At 45.2% G+C, this 19,570-nt stretch overlaps 1 protein-coding gene across 8 annotated transcripts in view; it reads left to right on the top strand.

The window, feature by feature from the left end:
• The window catches only part of SRPK2 (SRSF protein kinase 2), a 106,224-nt gene that overhangs the window by 44,674 nt on the left and 41,980 nt on the right, over nucleotides 1-19,570 (top strand). For all 8 annotated transcript variants that reach the window (XR_014175751.1, XM_081957977.1, XM_081957974.1 and 5 more), the window contains exon 3: nucleotides 14,231-14,388. Coding sequence is in view for 7 of the 8 variants with exons in the window: in XM_081957977.1 (XP_081814103.1) it covers nucleotides 14,231-14,388 (158 nt within the window). In the remaining variant the exon portion in view is untranslated. The remainder of the gene's footprint in view (nucleotides 1-14,230; nucleotides 14,389-19,570) is intronic.

Genomic DNA, 19,570 nt, shown 5'->3' with positions numbered 1-19,570 from the left:
ATAGATATTGCAGGATAAGTTTCTTTTCTTAAAAAGATACATAAGGATGGAAGATGCAGAAAGATGCATAAAAAGATACACAGAATTACTCTGTGCCAAAATATAGAATTACATGTTGTTGTAAGGAATTACTAGAGAGTCTTGTGTTTTACTACAAAGAGATTATCTCCTTATTTTTTATCTCCTTATCGCCTAGTTTTAATGTCCAATTGGAAGATCCCTTAAAAAAAATAAAATAAGTGGTGAAGCTGATACCAGCCACATTCTGGGTTTTTCTTTCCTGCAGGGTGAAAAAAGGTAAAATAAATGAATCTGTGCCATATACGAAAACAAGCGAGAACATTTTCAAAAGAACGCTTAATTTCTCTCTGGAACGTGGCCTGGAGGACTTTTTAAGCCAAATATTTGAAGAGGCAGTTTGCAAGCCTGGCAAATGGCAGGGCGCTCTAATTATTCAGAAATGTTCTTTGCTTCGTGAATGATAAGCAGAAATTCACCTACAGACACGCTTCCCCTCTTTGGGGGATCAATGAAAATGCTGAATATTTTAACAAGCGGCCTTTGTGATGTTTTACGGAATGATATATGTGTTCATGTCGCAACATTAACAAGGTAGTTTTATGTCTCGGCATTCCTAAATTGCTAAAACCACCTGCTAACTGTGCATCAGAATTAGAAGTACTTTCGAGCTAGAAAAAACAGGTACAGTAGACTTTTCATAATGCTTAAGACTCCTTCATCCTCAGTGAAGGTTTAAATTAAAGAAAAAACTTTTCCCCCTTATTAATAATCTGTTATAAGATAAATCATTGGACATAAGAGGAATGTTATTTTGGATTGATCTGTCTGATGGAATAAGTGACTGCTTTTGCATTTTTAAAATAGGTTTAAGATACATTTCCAGGAGGAAATATCCACAAGAGCATAGATATGATAATCAGTCATTGTAAAATTTAACCAAGCCACTGTGTTTATATGCTCTGTTGACCCATTCATCCATCCGTCCATCCATCCATCCATCTGCCCATCCACCTACTGTCATGCCTGCAAGCCATATTTTCTTTTTGGACTTCAGGCCTGCTACACTTTCTACTGTGGGAAAATGGGGGGGGGGGATTATACGGAGTTTGGTGATATGTAGCCATAATAACATTCTTCTTAGAAAGCCAAGGTCATCTTTGTCTCTGCACCTGGCCGGGTCTGGATGGGAGGAATCTGTCTTCGCGGCAGTGGAAGATTGGACCATGTGATGAACTTGTGGGTGTGGGGGGCAGGATCTTGAACTTTCAACTGGGTGGGGAAAACTGGAAGCTTTCAGAGTCGGGTTTTCCCAGCTGTGCCAATATGTCTCTCTTAATAAATTGCGACGTTGAGTAACTTCCAGCCTTGGAGTGTTATTTGTTTGAGGATGCTATTTGGAACCCCCAAATCTGAAAGCTTCCAGTTTTCCCCACCCATTTGATACATACCCATCCGTCCGTCCGTCCGTCCATCCATCTGCTCATTCACCCACCCACCCACCCACCCATCCATCCATACATCCATCCATTTATTTTATTTTATTTTATTTATTTATTATTCACACTTATAGACCGCCCCCTCTCCCGGAAAGGACTCGGGGCGGTGTACAGTCACTAAAATACGTTGTAAAATACATACATAAAACAATTAAATTAAATACGTAGGTGAAGGAGGTTGTGAGACTGTAATAGAATAATAAATATAATACGTTAAAAGCCTATTAAAACCCCAAACCCAATTAAAATAAATAAATCCCGGGAGGTAAAACTAAGAAAGTGCCAGGCCAGCTGATTGAAATAGGTGAGTCTTTAACTTTTGCCGGAAGGAACGGAGGTCGGTGGTAGTTCGAATGTCTGGGGGGAGGTCATTCCAGAGGGTTGGGCCCATCACAGAGAAGGATCTACTCCTAGGTGTCGCCCGCTGACACTGCCTAGCAGACGGCACCAGGAGGAGCCCCTCCCTGTGTGAGCGGATAGGTCGCAGGGACGTGTGTGGTAGGATGCGATCCTGCAGATAACTAGGTCCTCTGCCATGGAGCGCTTTAAAGATGGTGATCAATACCTTGAAACGCACCCGAAAGGCCACAGGTAGCCAGTGCAGCTCGCGCAGGAGAGGTGTTACATGGGAGTAACGGGTACTTCCCATAATAACCCGCGCGGCTGCGTTCTGAACTAGCTGCAGTCTCCGGATGCGTCCCAAGGGAAGCCCCATGTAGAGAGCATTGCAGTAGTCCAGGCGAGACGTCACCAGCGCATGAGTGACCGTGCGCAGGGCACTCCGGTCCAGTAGGGGGCGCAATTGGCGCACCAGGCGAACCTGGTGGAATGCCCCCCTTGCCATGGCTGCCACATGGTCCTCCATTGACAGCCGGGCATCAAGGAGGACACCCAAATTGCGCACCCGCTCCACAGGGGACAATTGTTCGCCCCCTATGGCCAGCGATGGAGTCAGCTGGCTGAACCGAGGTGCCGGCAACCACAGCCACTCGGTCTTGGAGGGGTTGAGTTTGAGTCTGTTGTCCCCCATCCAGACCCCGACGGCTTCCAAACACCGGGACATCACTTCGACAGCCTCGTTGGGGTGGTTTGGGGTTGAAATATACAGCTGAGTATCATCAGCGTAGAGATGATACTCAACCCCAAAACCACGGATGATCTCACCCAGCGGCTTCACATATGCGTTGAACAGGAGAGGCGAGAGGACCGACCCCTGTGGCACCCCACAAGTGAGTGGCCTCAGGGACGACCTCTGTCCCCCTGTCAACACACATTGCTTCCGGTCGGAGAGGTAGGAGCCGAACCACCGCAAAACGGTGCCTCCGACTCCCATCCCCTCCAACCGGCGCAATAGGATACCATGGTCGATGGTATCAAAAGCCGCCGAGAGGTCTAATAGGACCAGGATAGAGGAGCAACCCCTATCTCTGGCCCTCCAGAGGTCATCGACCAACGCGACCAAGGCTGTCTCGGTGCTGTGCCCGGGTCGGAAGCCGGACTGGCGTGGGTCTAGATAATCGGATTCGTCTAGGTGTCGCGAGAGCTGCTGCGCCACCACATTCTCAACAACCTTCGACACGAAGGGGAGGTTGGAGACTGGACGATAGTTAGCTACCTCCATTGGGTCAAGCGAAGGCCTCTTGAGCAAGGGTCTCACCACCGCCACTTTCAAGGCGGTTGGTAAGTATCCCTCACCCAATGATGCGCTCACCAGGCCCAGGAGCCAGCCTCGTGTCACCTCCCAGGCTGCCAGTACCAGCCAGGAGGGGCACGGGTCCGTTAAACAAGTGGTGGGTCGCAGCCGTCCACGCAACCTGTCCAAATCCTCGGGGGCAACAGAGTCAAACTCCTCCCAGAATGGTCTCTCAAGACTCGCTGTTGGCGGCTCGTCTGGTCCACTGACGGAGGTCCACCCGCTCCGGATCTGATCGATTTTGTCCTGAAGATATTCCCCAAACTCCTCTGCTCTACCCTGTAAGGGTGTCTCCCGCGCCCTCTGCGATAAAAGGGAGCGAGTCACCCTAAACAGGGCGGCAGGGCGGTTATCCGCGGACGCAATAAGAGCAGCACAATGTCTACGTTTGGCCGCTCTTATTGCCACAAGGTAAGTCCGCAAATAGGCTCTTACCTGTGTTCGGTCAGATTCGGAGCGTGAGGACCTCCACCTGCTCTCTAGACGTCTCCTGTGGCGCTTCATCACCCTAAGCTCCTCAGTGAACCAAGGAGCCCGGGTGGGTCGATGCCGCAGGAGAGGTCGCAAAGGCGCAACCCGGTCCAAGGCCCCAGTCGTCGCCCTATTCCAGGCAGTCACTAGGTCCTCGGAGCGGGAGCGGGACAAGGCTACAGGAATTGGCCCAAGCTCCGTCTGGAATCTATCAGATTCCATCAGGTGCCTGGGGCGGTACCAGTTTATAGAGTCTGGTTCCGCCTCCTCACGGTGGGGGATAGCGCCAGGGAAGTCCAGCCGGAGGGATGAGTGGTCTGACCATGACAGGGGCGTGATGACTAAATCCCCTATTCCCAGATCACTCGTCCACTGTTCAGATACAAAAATGAGGTCCAGTGTGTGGCCCCCTTCGTGAGTGGGGCCCTGCACTAATTGGGTCAGGTCCATGGCCGTCATGGAAGCCATGAACTCCCGGGCCACCTCGGAAGCCGCTCCCATCGACGGCAAGTTGAAGTCCCCCATGACCAAGAGTCTGGGAGTCTCAACTGCCGTCGCTGAGATTAGCTCGAGGAGCTCGGGCAGGGCTGCTGATGCATAGCGAGGAGCCAAGTATACAATCAGCAAGCCCCACTGCCTCCCTGGGCCCCAGTTCACACCAAGGGACTCACACCCGGGTATCTGAGGGACAGTGAACTCCCTCGGCTCTAAACATTCCCGCATAACCACCGCCACCCCTCCACCCTTACCCAGGGCCCGAGGCTGATGGAATGCACGGAAACCCGGTGGGCACATTTCCACGAGGGGTAAACCACCCTCGTGGCCCAACCAGGTCTCCGTTATCCCTGCAAGGTCTAGCTCCCCCTCTGAGATCAACTCATTAATGAGGGGGGCCTTGTTGGTGACAGACCTTGCGTTACAAAGCATCAGCCGCAGGCCCTGGCTCTGTATGACCTGTCCACCTAGACTGCAGGGGTTGGTACAAGCGACCGGGCGTAACCAACAGCCACGGTCTCCCAACCGACCTTGAGATCTTATCCTGTCCTCGCATCCCCTCCTCCGTTGTAATAGAGGAACCCTCATCCATCCACATCCACCCACCCATCCAATTTAGATTTCATCCCCCTCATTATCCAAGAGACTCTGGTTCTTTACAGATAACAATATTCCCTTTTATTGTGTGTTTATTAATTTCTTTGTACTATTGCTTAAAACATTTGTTTTAAAGACAGTTTCATGAAAGCGTGGCTTTTGGTGCTCATTGCTAGCACTTAAAAACAATTGCTTCTTTTTTTCTATACCTTTCCATCCAGTATAACAATTCTTCGCAGCGTTTTTTTAAAATCTCACTTTTCTATATTATTATTCCCGTTTACAAAATTAAAAAGTTCCCCCGAGCTGATATTGTAATTAAGATGCATTTAATAGCGTTCAGTAATTTAAAAAAAAACAGTGAAGGCAACAAGAAGGAAATCCTTAATTTGTTTTGTGAAATGCTTGGTTTAATAAAATAACAGTGTTGGGAGGGACTTTGGAGGTCATCTAGTCCAACCCTCTGCTCAAGCAGGAGACCATATATCATTCCAGTGGCTATCCAATTTCTTCTTAAAAGCCTCCAGCGATGGAGCACCCACATTTTCTGAAGACTATTTGTTCCACTAATTGACTGTTCTCACTCTTAGGAAATTTCTCCTTACTTCTAGGTTGGTTTCTCTCCTTGATTGGTTTCCATCCATTGCCTCTCAAATATTGGAACGCTGCTATCATGCCACCCCTAGTCTTTCTTAATATATCTATAATCTTGGATCCTTGCATGTGTACGTTTCTATTTTAATTCATTATTCTTTCAGCCGGATCTCTTTAATATAGGAGACTAGCCAATAACCTGGCGTTGCCCGGGTATTTATTTATAGGGAGAAAATATCCGGACCAAATGTAATTTCTAATGTTGGATTTCCCCCCTTACCAGAGGGATCCATCCCCCTTGTGGAGTACTGTGAAGCCGTTACCACGGCAACTCTACTGCACTCTATAGTAGAAGCCAATTTACAGCAGTACAGTAGAAGGCATTTGAAGGCACAACAGGCTGTATCTTAACAGAACACACACCCCTAGGGGTGTTAGGGGTATCTTACCCCCACAGTATTTTTTTCCAGAGAGTAAGTCATCTGTGTACCTAGTTTGGTTGAAATTGCTCGAGGCGTTCCAGAGTTATGCTGGAGTGTACACACACACACACACACACAGAGCCATTTTTCTCTTAATTTAGGAGATATGTTTCTATATCATAATTTTGTTTTCAATTTTTCCCCCTGCTGGTTATCCATAAACCTATCATCCTCAGTAGTGAGCTCCTTAATACGTAGGACACTGGGGGAAGTGGAGGGAGTTGGAATTTTCTGAGTACAATAATAAAACTCTATTACCAGTTGCGTTATTGAAAATTGCATCCTCTGCTTTTTGCTCAGAGGTGCTAATTAACACATTCATCCAAAGAAAGGGACAACAACCCTTAATTTAAAACTTAACTTTCCCTGAAGGAAGTGGATACAGAAAAAATAAAATAAAATAAAAATAATAAATAAAAATAAAGTAAAATAAACGCAGACAAAAATCCGGCTGGTTCCATATGGAATTGACAACATGAGGATTTGACTTTATATCGGTGAACAACCTGTGCAATCTTCAGCTGTCCCTAAAGGCTCCTCTAGAAATTGCACTACACTGTGTGTGTGTATGTGTGTGTGTGTGTGTCAAGTTGGGGATGTGTGTTGTTTTGTTTTGTTTTGTTCTGTTTTTTGGTTAATCTAGCTGTCAGTAGATTTAATACAGGCCTTGATGGACAGCAAAACACAACCAAATGCCAAAATAAAGTTGCAAGCATATTTTAACCCAATTAGTAACCACGCTTATACTGTCTAAATAAATTGCAATTTTACAATCAATAAATATATCAAACAAGATAATTGCGTGCATGAATGAAAATGTACAAATTGCAATTCATGACCTTAAAAATCACAGAATGAATTTAGGAGAATATGGTGTAAGAGACCACCCTATTGGCTGTATTTAAATTTCTCTTTAACGCCTTTTTTCCCCCCAGTTTCCCATCTGAAAATAATTGATTCCCCCTCCCCCCTCCATGGTTTTTTCCCCAACATTTCTGGAAATATTACAAGCCAGAATATCTCAGTCCTGCTCGTTTGGTGACATGATTCATTAATCAGATATTAAGCCGTAGGGGAAGAACAGGTTTTAAGCAGGATAAGGCTTCCTGTCTCTTTTCTCCAATTCCATCCGAAGGTTTTGAAGATGCATTTGAGAACAAATAGTTCTTTGAGGTCATAATTTGGTTAATGACCTGGGAGATAGTCACAAATAAAAGAGATTTCCAGGAAGGAACAGCCATGAAACACTGGAAAAAGGTCAAACATCCTTTGTTCTCTTTGGCATGTATTTATTTTGTTCCCCTTGGGGGGTATAACAGGTTGTCCTACTAAGAATTGGGTTACCCCGGCCACACGAACTGCTGCATAAGATCTATAGTCATTAGCCAGAGCTTCCTTTAAATTGTATTTAAAGGAGCCGTTGGGGGCACAGTGGTTAGAATGCGGTATTGCAGGCTAATTCCGCCGACTGTCAGCGGTTCGATTCTGTTTGGCTCAAGGCTGACACAGCCTTCCATCCTTCCGAGGTCGGTAAAATGGGGACCCAGATAGTTGAGGAGAACATGCTGACTCTATAAACTGCTTAGAGATGGCTGTAAAGCACTTGAGTAGTGATATATAAGTCTAAGTGCTATTGCTACTCCTTCTTTCCTTCCTTCCTTCCCTCTTCCTTCCTTCCTTCCTTCCCTCCCTCCCTCCCTTTTTAACTTTCTCATTCTCCTTCCTGGTGGCCAGGAGTTCAACTTCCACTGGCTCAAGGTTGACTCAGCCGTCCATCCTTCCAAGGCCGCCCTGAGTCCTTTGGGAGAAGGGCGGCATATAAATCCAATAAACAAACAAACAAACAAACAAACAAACAAACAAACAAACAAACAAACAAACAAAGAAGGTCCATAAAATGAGGACCCAGATTGTTAAGGTCATAGGCTGACTCTGTAACGGCTTAGAGAGGGGCTGTAAAGTACTATGAAGTGGTATATAAGCCTGAGTGCTATTGCTAACCCTCCCTCCCTCCCTCCCTCCTTCCTTCCTTCCTTCCTCTCTTATTAACTTTCTCTTTCCAACACTGATGATGTTACCTAGTATGGTAATGAAACGTTTGCAAGAAAACAAGCAAGCTGAGAGAGCATCAAGGACCCCCTCATTTCAACCCTCAGCTGCAAATATTCTCCTTTATTAGTAAATCTCAATTTAATTTGGGCAAAATGGAGCTGTAGGGAAGTGTAGATATTTTGCAGGAGACAAAAAATACCAGTTGGGATTGCTTGATGGTTTTTTTCTTCCCCCCCCCCCCCCCAGTTGATTTCCTTGGCTTTAGAAGCAACACGTCTTGTAGAGTTAGCATGTTGGAACTGGAAACCAGAGGCGAGGGGGTTGGACCTAATAAAATCACTTAGGGATTACTCAGAGGATAGATTCTGTTGGTGCCTGCCCTGATTGCGTATTTTCTTCCTCCAGGTCAATTCGAGTTGTTTAATGTGTTGTTTGGCTCTTGAGTGTGGTTTGTCTTTTGCAACTTTCGATTTCGAACACACCTTTGTGAAATAGCATGATAAATGATCTGAAAATATGTCGCTTAGGTTCTCCTAACTTGTCCTACTTTAGAACAGGAAAAGAAGGACTTTCTCTAACATCTTGCTATGGCGTTAAGATACAGTGAGATGTTTCCCGCTTCCTAATTAATTACTTAATTACCCTCAGCACTTGTCTTTATTTTTAACACAGATTTTATATTAATAACTTTCTAGAGGATGACAGAGATTGCGCGCGCGCACCAGTGTGGTGTACTAGTTAAGGTCGTGGCCTAGAAATCAGGAGATTGTGAGTTCTAGTTCCGCCTTAGGCACAATAGACAGAGGGGTGACTTTGGGCCAATCACCATGAGACTGTGAGCTCTAGTCCCGCCTTAGGCACAATAGACAGAGGGGTGACTTTGGGCCAATCACCAGGAGACTGTGAGTTCTAGTCCCGCCTTAGGCACAAAAGACAGAGGGGTGACTTTGAACCAATCACCAGGAGACTGTGAGTTCTAGTCCCGCCTGAGGCACAAAAGACAGAGGGGTGACTTTGGGCCAATCACCAGGAGACTGAGTTCTAGTCCCGCCTTAGCCATGGAAGCCAGATGGATAATTTGGGCCAATTACCAGGAGACTGTGAGTTCTAGTTCCATAGTACTCATGAAAGTCAACTGACTGATTTTAGGCCAATCACCAGGAGACTGTGAGTTCTAGTCCTGTCTTAGCCATGAAAGCCAGCTGTGTGATATTGGGCCAGTAATTATCTCTCAGTCTAATCCACCTCACAAGGCTGTTGTTGTGGGGGAAATAGAGGCAAAAAGAAATATTTTGAATATTCGCCACCTTGCATATAAGTAATAAATGCGGGATTGCACTTCTCATTCTAGCTTGCTTCTCTCCTTGATTACTTTCCACTCATTGCTTCTTGTCCTTCCCTCAGGTGCTTTGGAGAATAGATTGACCCCCTCTTCTTTGGGGCAGCCCCTCAAATATCGGAGGACTGCCACCATGTCACCCCTTTTTATTAAATAAGATATACCTTATTCCTGCAACTGTTCTTCATATATTTTAGCCTCCAGTCCCCTAATCATCTTTGTAGCTCTTCCTTGCTCTCTTTCTAGCATCTCAACATCTTCTTTATATCATGGCGACCAAAACTGGATGCAATTTCCAAGTGTGGTCTGACCAAAATATATTATGAATTAAGTATCTAAATAAAATATTTACATTGCGCTGTATTATATTAACACGAAGAGTTTTGTATGTTGTTGCAATTTTATTTGCAACAACATGGCAGTTAACACTCAGCTTATTTTCAGCAAAGGTGGCTCAGTGGCTAAGACGCTGAGCTTGTCGATCAGAAAGGTCGGCAGTTCGGCGGTTCGAATCCCTAGTGTCGCTTAACGGAGCGAGCTCCCGTTACTTGTCTCAGCTTCTGCCAACCTAGCAGTTCGAAAGCACGTAAAAAATGCAAGTAGAAAAACAGGAACCACCTTTGGTGGGAAGGGAACAGTGTTCTGTGAGCCTTCGGCATTTAGTCATGCCGGCCACATGACACGGAGACGTCTTCGGACAGCGCTGGCTCTTCGGCTTTGAAACGGAAATGAGCACCGCCCCCTAGAGTCGGGAACGGCTAGCACATATGTGCGAGGGGAACCTTTACCTTATTTTCAACAAGAGGATAACGATACCAGATATTTCAGGAAAAATCTTGGTGTTGCTTTAGTGTGTGTCCCCAGCAAACTAAACGGATGTACATTTAAAATAAACTGATTTATTTTTCTAGCTCCAAAATGTCACCTTAAGCAGCACCTTGGTTTAAGAAGCGTTCTTAAGTAAGCTTTTTGGGCTGAAAGATGAAAATTCATTTACTGTACCTAAAGTTGTCACCGGCACTTGGTGATATGAATAGACATCTAAGCCAGTTGCCATAGTAACGCTGCAGCATAGTAGAAAATGTAAGTTCCATTATTTTTTAATTTTGATATTGCTCTTTTTTGTGTGTGCAGAGAGGAAGGGAAAAAAAACCCACGAGGGTTACCTTTTGTTGCTCAAAAATCTGAAACACGCTTGAAAGATAAATTCATGTGGTCAGTTGCAGGTAGTCCTCGCGTTACGACCACAATTGAGCCCACGGCTGCTAAGCCAGACCCTGGGGTTTTTGTTCCGTTTTACGACCTTGCTCTTGCCACTGTTGTTAAGTGAATCGTTGCATTCATTACGTTAGCAATACCATTGTGTTAAGTGAACCTGGCTTCCCCATCGACCTGGGTCTCAAAAGGTGATCATGTGACCCCGGGTCATGGCAACCGTCGTAATTACGAGTCAGTTGTCAAGTGTCTTTGATCACATGGCTGCAGGGATGCTGCATTGGTCGTAAGTGTGAAAAATGAACATAAGGGTTCTGAGCTAGGCTTCCCAAGAGCATGAAGCAAACTCCTGCCCCCTTTTATTAATTGACTGTGAATTCTGCTCATTCACATCCAGCAAAGTCTTTCCAGGGAGGATTTACAGTCACAGACCTTATCTGGCTTGGAGAGCTGACAGGTTGATATCTGCAAAACTTGGCAAGGAGTCTCGGAGAGTCACGAACCAATTAAGCAAACTAATTGTCTCCTGCAAACTCCACTCCCCTGTCGCTCCTCTTTTATTTCCCCCGGGAGGGGCCATTCATCGTTCACCTGTGGTCTTACTCCCAAGTCGCCCCCTGTTCTTTAGCTGTTCCCTTCGTCTGGCCACTCTGTGCATGCGCACACTGGGAACAGGCTCCAACTGTTGTTCTGCCTCAGTGATGTCTGACTCTGAAGGCAGCTGATAACTGGCATATGTCTCTGGCGCCCTCTCTGCCTCCGACACAGAGCCCTCATCCGAGCCTTCCCCAGACTCCAGGACTGGCCCATCTTCCTCCCCAACCTCCTCACTGTTCGAATCTGCTGCCAACTCCGCTGGCCACTGGCGGCCCACAACAATAAGTCGCTTTTTTCAGTAGCATTGTAACTTGGGACGGTCACTAAATGAACTCTTGTAAGGACGACCTGTAGATTAAGCCAAACAATTAAAAACTATGCCTATTTGAGCTGCAGTAGTGAGTTTTTATAAACCGGGTTGCGGCTAAAATGCAGGGAGCGCTTTTTCATCTAATTATTTCATAGATGACGAGGTTTTGTGAATGGCCTCCACCGATGTCCCCGTTGCTTATCCTAAGGCTGTGTTCTCTTCTTTGTTGGTCTGCTTTAGCCTTCAGAGTCTGCTTTTTCATAGATTGATAGGGTTACTTATAGTTTCCACTCTATGACCCCTTTTCATACTGAAGCAAGATGCGTATGGCGAAGGAGAAAAGGTGAGCTTCCTGAAGGAAGGGCTGAAGAAGGACGTTATTGGGACAAAATATGATTTATGATTTATCACTTGGTTGTTTGTATGTACACTGGAAGGTTATGCACCGGAGACAAATTCCTTATATGTCCAATTGCACAATAAAAAGGCTGTTTTGTTCTGTTCTCTTCTCTTCTATGCCATGCCATGCCATATTCCCATGATGGCGAACCTATGAGGGCATGTGAGACGTTGCCCTGTGAGCTCCAGCGCTCATGCACGGGCTGGCCACTGATTTTCAGCCTTGATTTTTGGCCGTTTTTCGCCCTTCGGAGGGTGAAAAATGGCCCAACGCACAAACTGGAAGCCTGTTTCCAAACTTCCGGTCTACTTATTGGGCCGTTTTTCGCCCTCCCCAGGCTCCTAGAAAGCCTCTGGAGCCTGGGGAGGGCGAAAAACCGACCTATCGGGCCCAATGGAAGTCGGAAAATGGGCATTTCCCACCTCTGGCGGTCTTTTGGGGAGGGCGGGGAAGCATTTTCGCCCTCCCCAGGCTCCAAGAAAGCCTTGCGGGCATACACGTGGCAACATGGGGAGTGCAGGGGGCAAGGCACGGGTGGACATTAAATTATGGGGGTGGGCATAACAGGTGCTTTTGGCACCCAAGGAGAAAAAGGGTTGCCGTCACTGCCATATTCCATTCCATTCCTGTTCCTCTTTTCTATTCTATTCTATTCCATATTTTCTATTCTATTCTATTCTACTCTACTCTACTCTACTCTACTCTACTCTACTCTACTCCACTCCACTCCACTCCACTCCACTCCACTCCACTCCACTCTATATTCCATTCCATTCCATTCCATTCTTGAAATAATAATGAAATAATAAAATATTCAAAAGATAGTAGTTTATACTGATCAGGTCAGGGACAGAGGTAGGGGGTTTCTCCTATCTTTTAATCTGATTTTATGCCTGTGCTTTAAATCCTATGTACCAGCCCGCTGTTGTTTTCTTTTTTTAAATTCTTGCCGTGTTCCATAACATTTTCAGATTCATTTCTGCAGCCCACGCAGAATCAATTATCCCTTTTCATAACGAATGTTTGAATGAAAAGCCGAGAAAAGACTCAGAAATTTGCTCAAGCACGGTCGCTTCTGAATATACATATATTCATAGTTAGTTGGTTTACTTCATTGTTTAGACCGTGGGTCCTATCAAAGGTCAGAGTTCTAGACAGAAATTATTACTGAAAACTGATAAAATGCAATTGAAAATGGAATTGGACAAAATACAATTGAAAATGAAATTGGAATAAAATACTATTGAAAATGAAATTGGAATAAAATGCAGTTTAAAATGAAATTGGAATAATGTACAATAATTTAATATGTAGAGAAATAAAATGTGATCAAATTGGGTATCACCCGGAGGTGGGTTGCTTCATGTGCGCTTTGCATGGGCGCATTTTCTTTGCGCATGCGCGTGCACAGTTCAATATAAATTGTTCTTCACGCATGCCCAGAACAATTTACAGTGAACTGTGCACACGCACTACTAAACAATATGCCAGCAGCGGCAACCAGGGAACCAGTTTGGGGGCGTGGCCAGCCTGGATCGCTACCGGTTCTGCGACCCAGGCTAAAACACCACTACCAGTTTGGCCGAACTGGGAGCAACCCACCTCTGGTATCACCTCTACAATCTATCCCAGGGGTGTCAAACTCAAGGTCCCCAGGCTGGATCCGGCCGACAGGGTGCTTAGATCTGGCCCATGGGTCTGTCCTGGAAACAGCAAAGGACCAGCCCATGGTGCCTCTGCCGGAGAATGGAGCTTGGGAGGGCCACACACAGCTTTCCCGGGTTCTGTTTTAGGCCACGATGGCTTCCTGCAGTCCTCTAAGAGTGAAAACGGAGCTCAGGAGAGCCGCACGTGGCCCTTATGGGCTCCATTTTCACTCGCAGAGGGTTGCAGAAGGCGGTCACGGCCAAAAACAGAGCCTCAATAAGTGACATCGACCTGGCCACGCCCACCCTGGCTATACACGCCCCCTGAGGTCAAACACAACTCTGATGCGGCCCTCAATGAAATCAGGTTTGACACCCCTCATCTATCCCGATCAGTCCCACATATGCCGATCTGAACCGAACCATTTTGCTCAAGTAGTGTGCTGTGTTAAATGTTATTTTCCAGTTCTGACCACATATAAGGGAAGTTGTTTTGATATGGGGATCCCATGGGCCATTCGTGACTCACACCGATGGGCGCTGCTTCGCCTTAGGTGTTACAATGTAATAAGGGTTAATGGAGAGGCAGTTTCTGTAAGCAGGGCAATAGAGATGAGGCTAGAAACAACACCAGAATCTTTCCTTCCTGCTTTCCTTACGGGATTATCCCTGCAAAGCGGAAAAAACCAAAAGGAGATTTCTTCCAACCACAGGTTCTCCGAACTGTTTAGAAAGTTAACAACCGGTTCTCTTGAACAGGTGCGAACCGGCTGAATCCCACCACTGATGTGATCCATATATATACCTATGTTTCCTTTGTAGGCCAGAGCCTCAACAAAAAGTTCCCTCTGCACCACCGCCTCCTCCTCCTCCTCCTCCTCCTCCACCACCGTTGCTGGAACCGACGCCGCCAGAACCGGAGGAAGAAATTCTGGGATCCGATGATGAAGAGCAAGAAGATCCTGCCGATTATTGCAAAGGTTAGTTGGTGCAAAGTAAGAGATGAATTTTGCAACCGGATCCTTGAATCTCTGCAGAGAATCTCAGTCACCCAATGTCATGGTTAGCCCACATGACCACAGAATACTGCAACCGTCGTAAATAGGAGTCAGGTGCCAAGTGTCTGAATTTTGATCATATGACCCGATGCCTCAATGGTGGCAAGCGTGAAAAACGGCCATAAGTCGCTTTATTCAGTGCTGTTGCAACTTACAACGGTCACTAAATGAAAAGTTGTAAGTCAAGGGCGACCTATACTTAGGGCATTCCATTTGTTAATTACCTTCTTGGACAGAACTTATCATTAAACTTTTAAAACCTATTTATTAATTTTATTAAATGCTGTCCACTCTATGACTGAGTGATAAGAATAACCTCCTAGTTGGTGATCTCTAGTAACTGGAATATGTAAATAATCTTATATTTACCGTGAAAACCTCGGTTAGCATGTCGAAAATTAAATTAGAAAGAACTGTTAGCAGGATTCTGGCGAATCACCAATTTTATGTGAAGTCATTTCCTTAATATCCGACTTTCCTACCTCTCCTTTCTCTCATTAATGTCTGAGCAATTTTTCTAGGATAATTTTCTGACTCTACAATCAGGAAGCCCCTTGAAAATTATCTGAGGGGCCACTGAGGCAGGAATTACTTTAAAGTCATCATAACTTCAGTTTATGCGCCGTCTTCTCGCTTTTGCTTGTAGATGCGACTTAATAGTGTGCTTTATCGTATGTCTTGGCACTGAAGCCAGCAATCTCTTCACGCTAGAGATTGGAAGACAGAAAAGGAAGCAGGAATGGTTGTTGGCCAGCTGATTTTTGGGTCTCTGTTGCGCATGTGCGTGTGGGGGGGGGCGCATGCATGTGCAGGGGGCAGGGAGGGAGTGCAGCGGAGTGCAGTGTCCCCCCTGCAACCCAGGAGGCTGCGGGGAGGCCTACTAGGCCCAAAATGGGACGTGGGAGGGATCATAGGGTGCAAGGGAGCGCGGGGAGGAACACATGTGCAGGCTGGCACGGGGACTGTCATACGCATATTACATTATGGATGCGTGTGTGCAGGCATGCACCATCATGCTCAGGCACGCTTACGACAACAAAGGTTAACCATCACTGCCATATTGTCTTCTTATACAGTGGCATCTTGGTACTCAACTGTTTTGAAACTCATTGAATTTCGTACTCCGTGCATTTTGATGTGAACATTTTTCCCCCGCTCCTTTTGGTACTCTCAACGCACAAGCTAGAACTTGTCGGTATCTCACTACATTATTCCTTCTGGGGGAAAAAAATGTTTGTTGCTCATCGTTTTTTGTACTCGTCACGTCCCCCGCCCCAATCAATGAACTATGAGTAGTGGAGTACCACTGTACATACTTTAATTCTTTCTCAACAATAGCATTCTTGTGTTTATGCAAGTATAGTATCTTGACTCCAGTTTTGGATTACAGGATTTCAGCTCCTGAGTGACACTGACTCGTTGAATGAATTTTAATAAGTGTGGAATGAATGTTTAGAAAAAGGAGCAATTCTGAGAACTTATTTGATGAATCCTAGCGAAGGGCAGTTTGAAGAAACTCGGCAAGCGATCCTCATTTCCTGCTTTCTCCTGCTTTCCAAAATAAGCGGGGAAAGAGGAAACATTGTTTTAATCCTATTTAGCCCAGAGACATTGAGTGAGTGAGTGAAATTTTATTTTTATTTATTTTATTTATTTCATGCTTCTAGACCGCCCCCTCTCCCAAAAGGGACTCGGGGCGGTGTACAGTCCATGCAAAATATATCAAAATACAATAAAAATTGAATATGTACAGTTGGGATGGAGGAGGTTAAAAATGGAATTAAAAGAACTGTACAAAGCAATATATATAAATATAGGATTTTGAACCCCTAAAACACACACCATAAGTTAAAAACAATACCCCTAAAATAACCAGTTAATACATTTGCCAGGAGGGACAGTTGTAATTATGCCAGGCCTGCTAATCGGAACAGGTGAGTCTTCAATTTTTGCCGGAAGGAGCGGAGGTCAGTAGTGGTTCTAATGTCGGGGGGGAGGTCATTCCAGAGGGTTGGGCCCATCACAGAGAAGGCCCTACTCCTTGGTGTCGCCCGTTGGCATTGCCTAGTGGACGGCACCAGGAGAAGTCCCTCTCTGTGTGAGCGAATTGGCCGCAGGGATGTATGTGGGAGGATGCGATCCCGCAAGTAACTAGGTCCCGTGCCATGGAGCGCTTTAAAGATGGTAATCAGCACCTTGAAACGCACCCGAAAAACCACAGGTAGCCAGTGCAGCTCGCGCAGGAGAGGTGTTACGTGGGAGTACCTCGTACTCCCCATCACAGCCCGCGCGGCTGCGTTCTGAACTAACTGCAGTCTCCGGGCGCGTCCCAAGGGCAGCCCCATGTAGAGAGCGTTGCAGTAATCCAGGCGGGACGTCACCAACGCATGAAATTTGATTGATTGATTGAATTAATAGCAATAGCTTATTATTTAGACTTACTATATACCGCTTCACAGTGCTTTACAGCCCTCTCTAAGCAGTTTACAGAGTCGGCCTCTTGCCCCCAACAATCTGGGTCCCCGTTTTACTGACCTTGGGCGGATGGAAGGTGAGTCAACCTTGAGCCAGTCAGGATCGAACTGCTGGCAGTGGGCAGAGTTAGCCTGCAATACTGCATTCCAACCGCTACTCCACCATGGGTCTTGGATGAAGGAAGGAAGGAAGGAAGGAAGGAAGGAAGGAAGGAAGGAAGGAAGGAAGGAAGGAAGGAAGGAAGGAAGGAAGGAATGAGGGCTCCTTGGTGCCCTCTGAGCTTGGTGGTTTTCTTCCTGACATTTTGTTACCAAAGTAGACAAGCCACTAGAATATAAATTGAGGACAAACCCCACTCCTTACTAGCACTGATGATGGTACCTAGTTTGGTTAATGAAACGTCTGCAAGCAAACCACCAAGCTCAGAGAGCGGCACCAAGGAGCGCACAGTTCAACCCTGACTACAAATCATCTCCTTCATTGGTAAATAAATAAACAGCAGCCCAGATGTGCCAACTGCACCGAAACGGTTGGAAACTCCTGTAGATTTCGCAGGCCGCAGGTGCAGCTAGATTTATGTGTATGTGTGTGTGTGTGTGTGTATGCTTAGTGGACTCGACTTTTGCTTTTTCTTTTGCTCTTTTTCTACTCCGGCGATGTCTCCTATTCATCGAGTTAACAAAGGCAAGAATTTCGCTCATTTTGCCAGCTTAAAATAACCGCACATTCAGGAGGTGCTTTGAAAAGAACCATCTCCGCATCTCTGCATCTTTCCTTTTCAAAACCAGTCAGTTCTTATGTGAAACATTTCATTCTCTGCTTTGTGGCCCTCTTGTTACAAAACAGCTCTTTAAAAAAAAAAAGAGCGGTAGTATTCGCACGGAGGGTCCCACGTTAATCATTTCTTAACCATTTTTTTTTGGGGGGGGGTGTGTTGCCATTCGGAATATAGGCTCTTTAAATGTTAAAATAACGTTGGCTGGTTTCGTTTTTTTAAATCGCTGCTCAATTGACCTTATGTAAGAACAGCGCGTGTCAAAATTCGTCATAAATGTAAGCAAAGATTCATATTAGTGGGCGCGGGCGTTTAAAAATGTTTGTACTGGTAAAATGGTAACGGCCAGCTCATGTTTACTTATTCATTTAAATAGATTTTCAGAGGCCATCTTTGCTATTATTGCTGTTGCCCTTGTGATCTTCTCATCCTGCTCATCTTCTTATCTTTCTCACCTGTCATCTTTCCTACTACATTCACCTATTGGCGTGCTATGATTTATCAATTGCTGTGACTTATGATTTATGATTGCACCTTATGATTACGATCATGAATGATCACTTATTGCTTGTACGTATACTGAGAGCTTGAGCACCGGAGGCAAATTCCTTGTGTGTCCAATTATATTTGGCCAATAAATTCTGTTCTGTTCCATTCTATTCTCTATTCTGTTCTGTCCTATCCTATTATATTTTCTTTCCATTCTCCTATTGTATTCTGTTCTGTTCTGTTCTATATTTTATATATTCCTGTTCTATTCTGTTCTATTCCATTCATTCGAATTCTATTTCTATTCTATTCAATTCATTCGATTCTATTCCCATTTTTTATTCTATTTCTATTCCTTTCCATTCCATTCCACTCATTCGAATTCTATTTCTATTCATTCGAATTTTATTTCTATTCATTCGAATTCTATTCCTGTTCCTTATTCTATTCCCTTTTCTATTCTCCTGCATTTTGATTGCTGATACTAAATCAGCACCTCCAAATGTCAACGCTCATTTTTGTGCAGTTATCGGCCTTCATGTTTTGCCTTGCATATATATTAATCCTCCTTGACAGGCAGATTGAAACTGCTCTATCCAGATAAATTTTGGACAGATTCTTCCTTTCGTTGTCTCCCGGAGGCTTATCTGATAGTCTGTATTGTAAGATGAATTGACAGTTTATGTCACTGGTGAAGCTTCTCTGACCAAAAAAAAGAACTGAAGAACTAAATACTCTGGATAATCCCCTAACTTTAAAACCCAGCTTGTCTAGAGATAAAGAAAAGATGTGGAGACTCTAGAAAGAGTGCAGAGAAGAAAGAGGGAGTCCCACAAAGAAGAGGGAGTCAAACTATTCTCCAAGGCCCCTGAGGGTAGAACAAGAAGCAATGGGTGGAAACTAATCAAGGAGAGAAGCAACTTAGAACTGAGGAGAAATTTCCTGACAGTTGGAGCAATTAATCAGTGGAACAGAAGTTGCCTCCAGAAGTTGTGAATGCCCCAACACAGGAAGTCTTTAAGAAGATGTTGGATAACAGTGTTGTCTGAAACGGTATAGGGTTTCCTGCCTAGGCAGGGGGTTGGACTAGAAGACCTCCAAGGTCCCTTCCAACTTTACTATTGTATTGTATTATTATTGTATTGTAAGAGCAATAGAGATGATTAGGGGAGTGGAGGCTAAAACATATGAAGAATGGTTGCAGGAACTGGGTATGTTTAGTTTGATGAAAAGAAGGACCAGGGGAGGCATGATAGCAGTCTTCCAATATCTCAGGGGTTGCCACAAAGAAGACGGAGCCAAGCTATTCTCCAAAGAACCAGGACAAGAAGCAATGGGTAGAAACTAATCAAGGAGAGAAGCAAC

Source organism: Natrix helvetica (genome assembly GCF_964273705.1).
Source record: "Natrix helvetica genome assembly, chromosome: 6".
Lineage (NCBI taxonomy): Eukaryota > Metazoa > Chordata > Lepidosauria > Squamata > Natricidae > Natrix > Natrix helvetica.
Note: the sequence above shows the minus strand (reverse complement) of the source record. Positions and strands in the feature narration are given on the sequence as shown.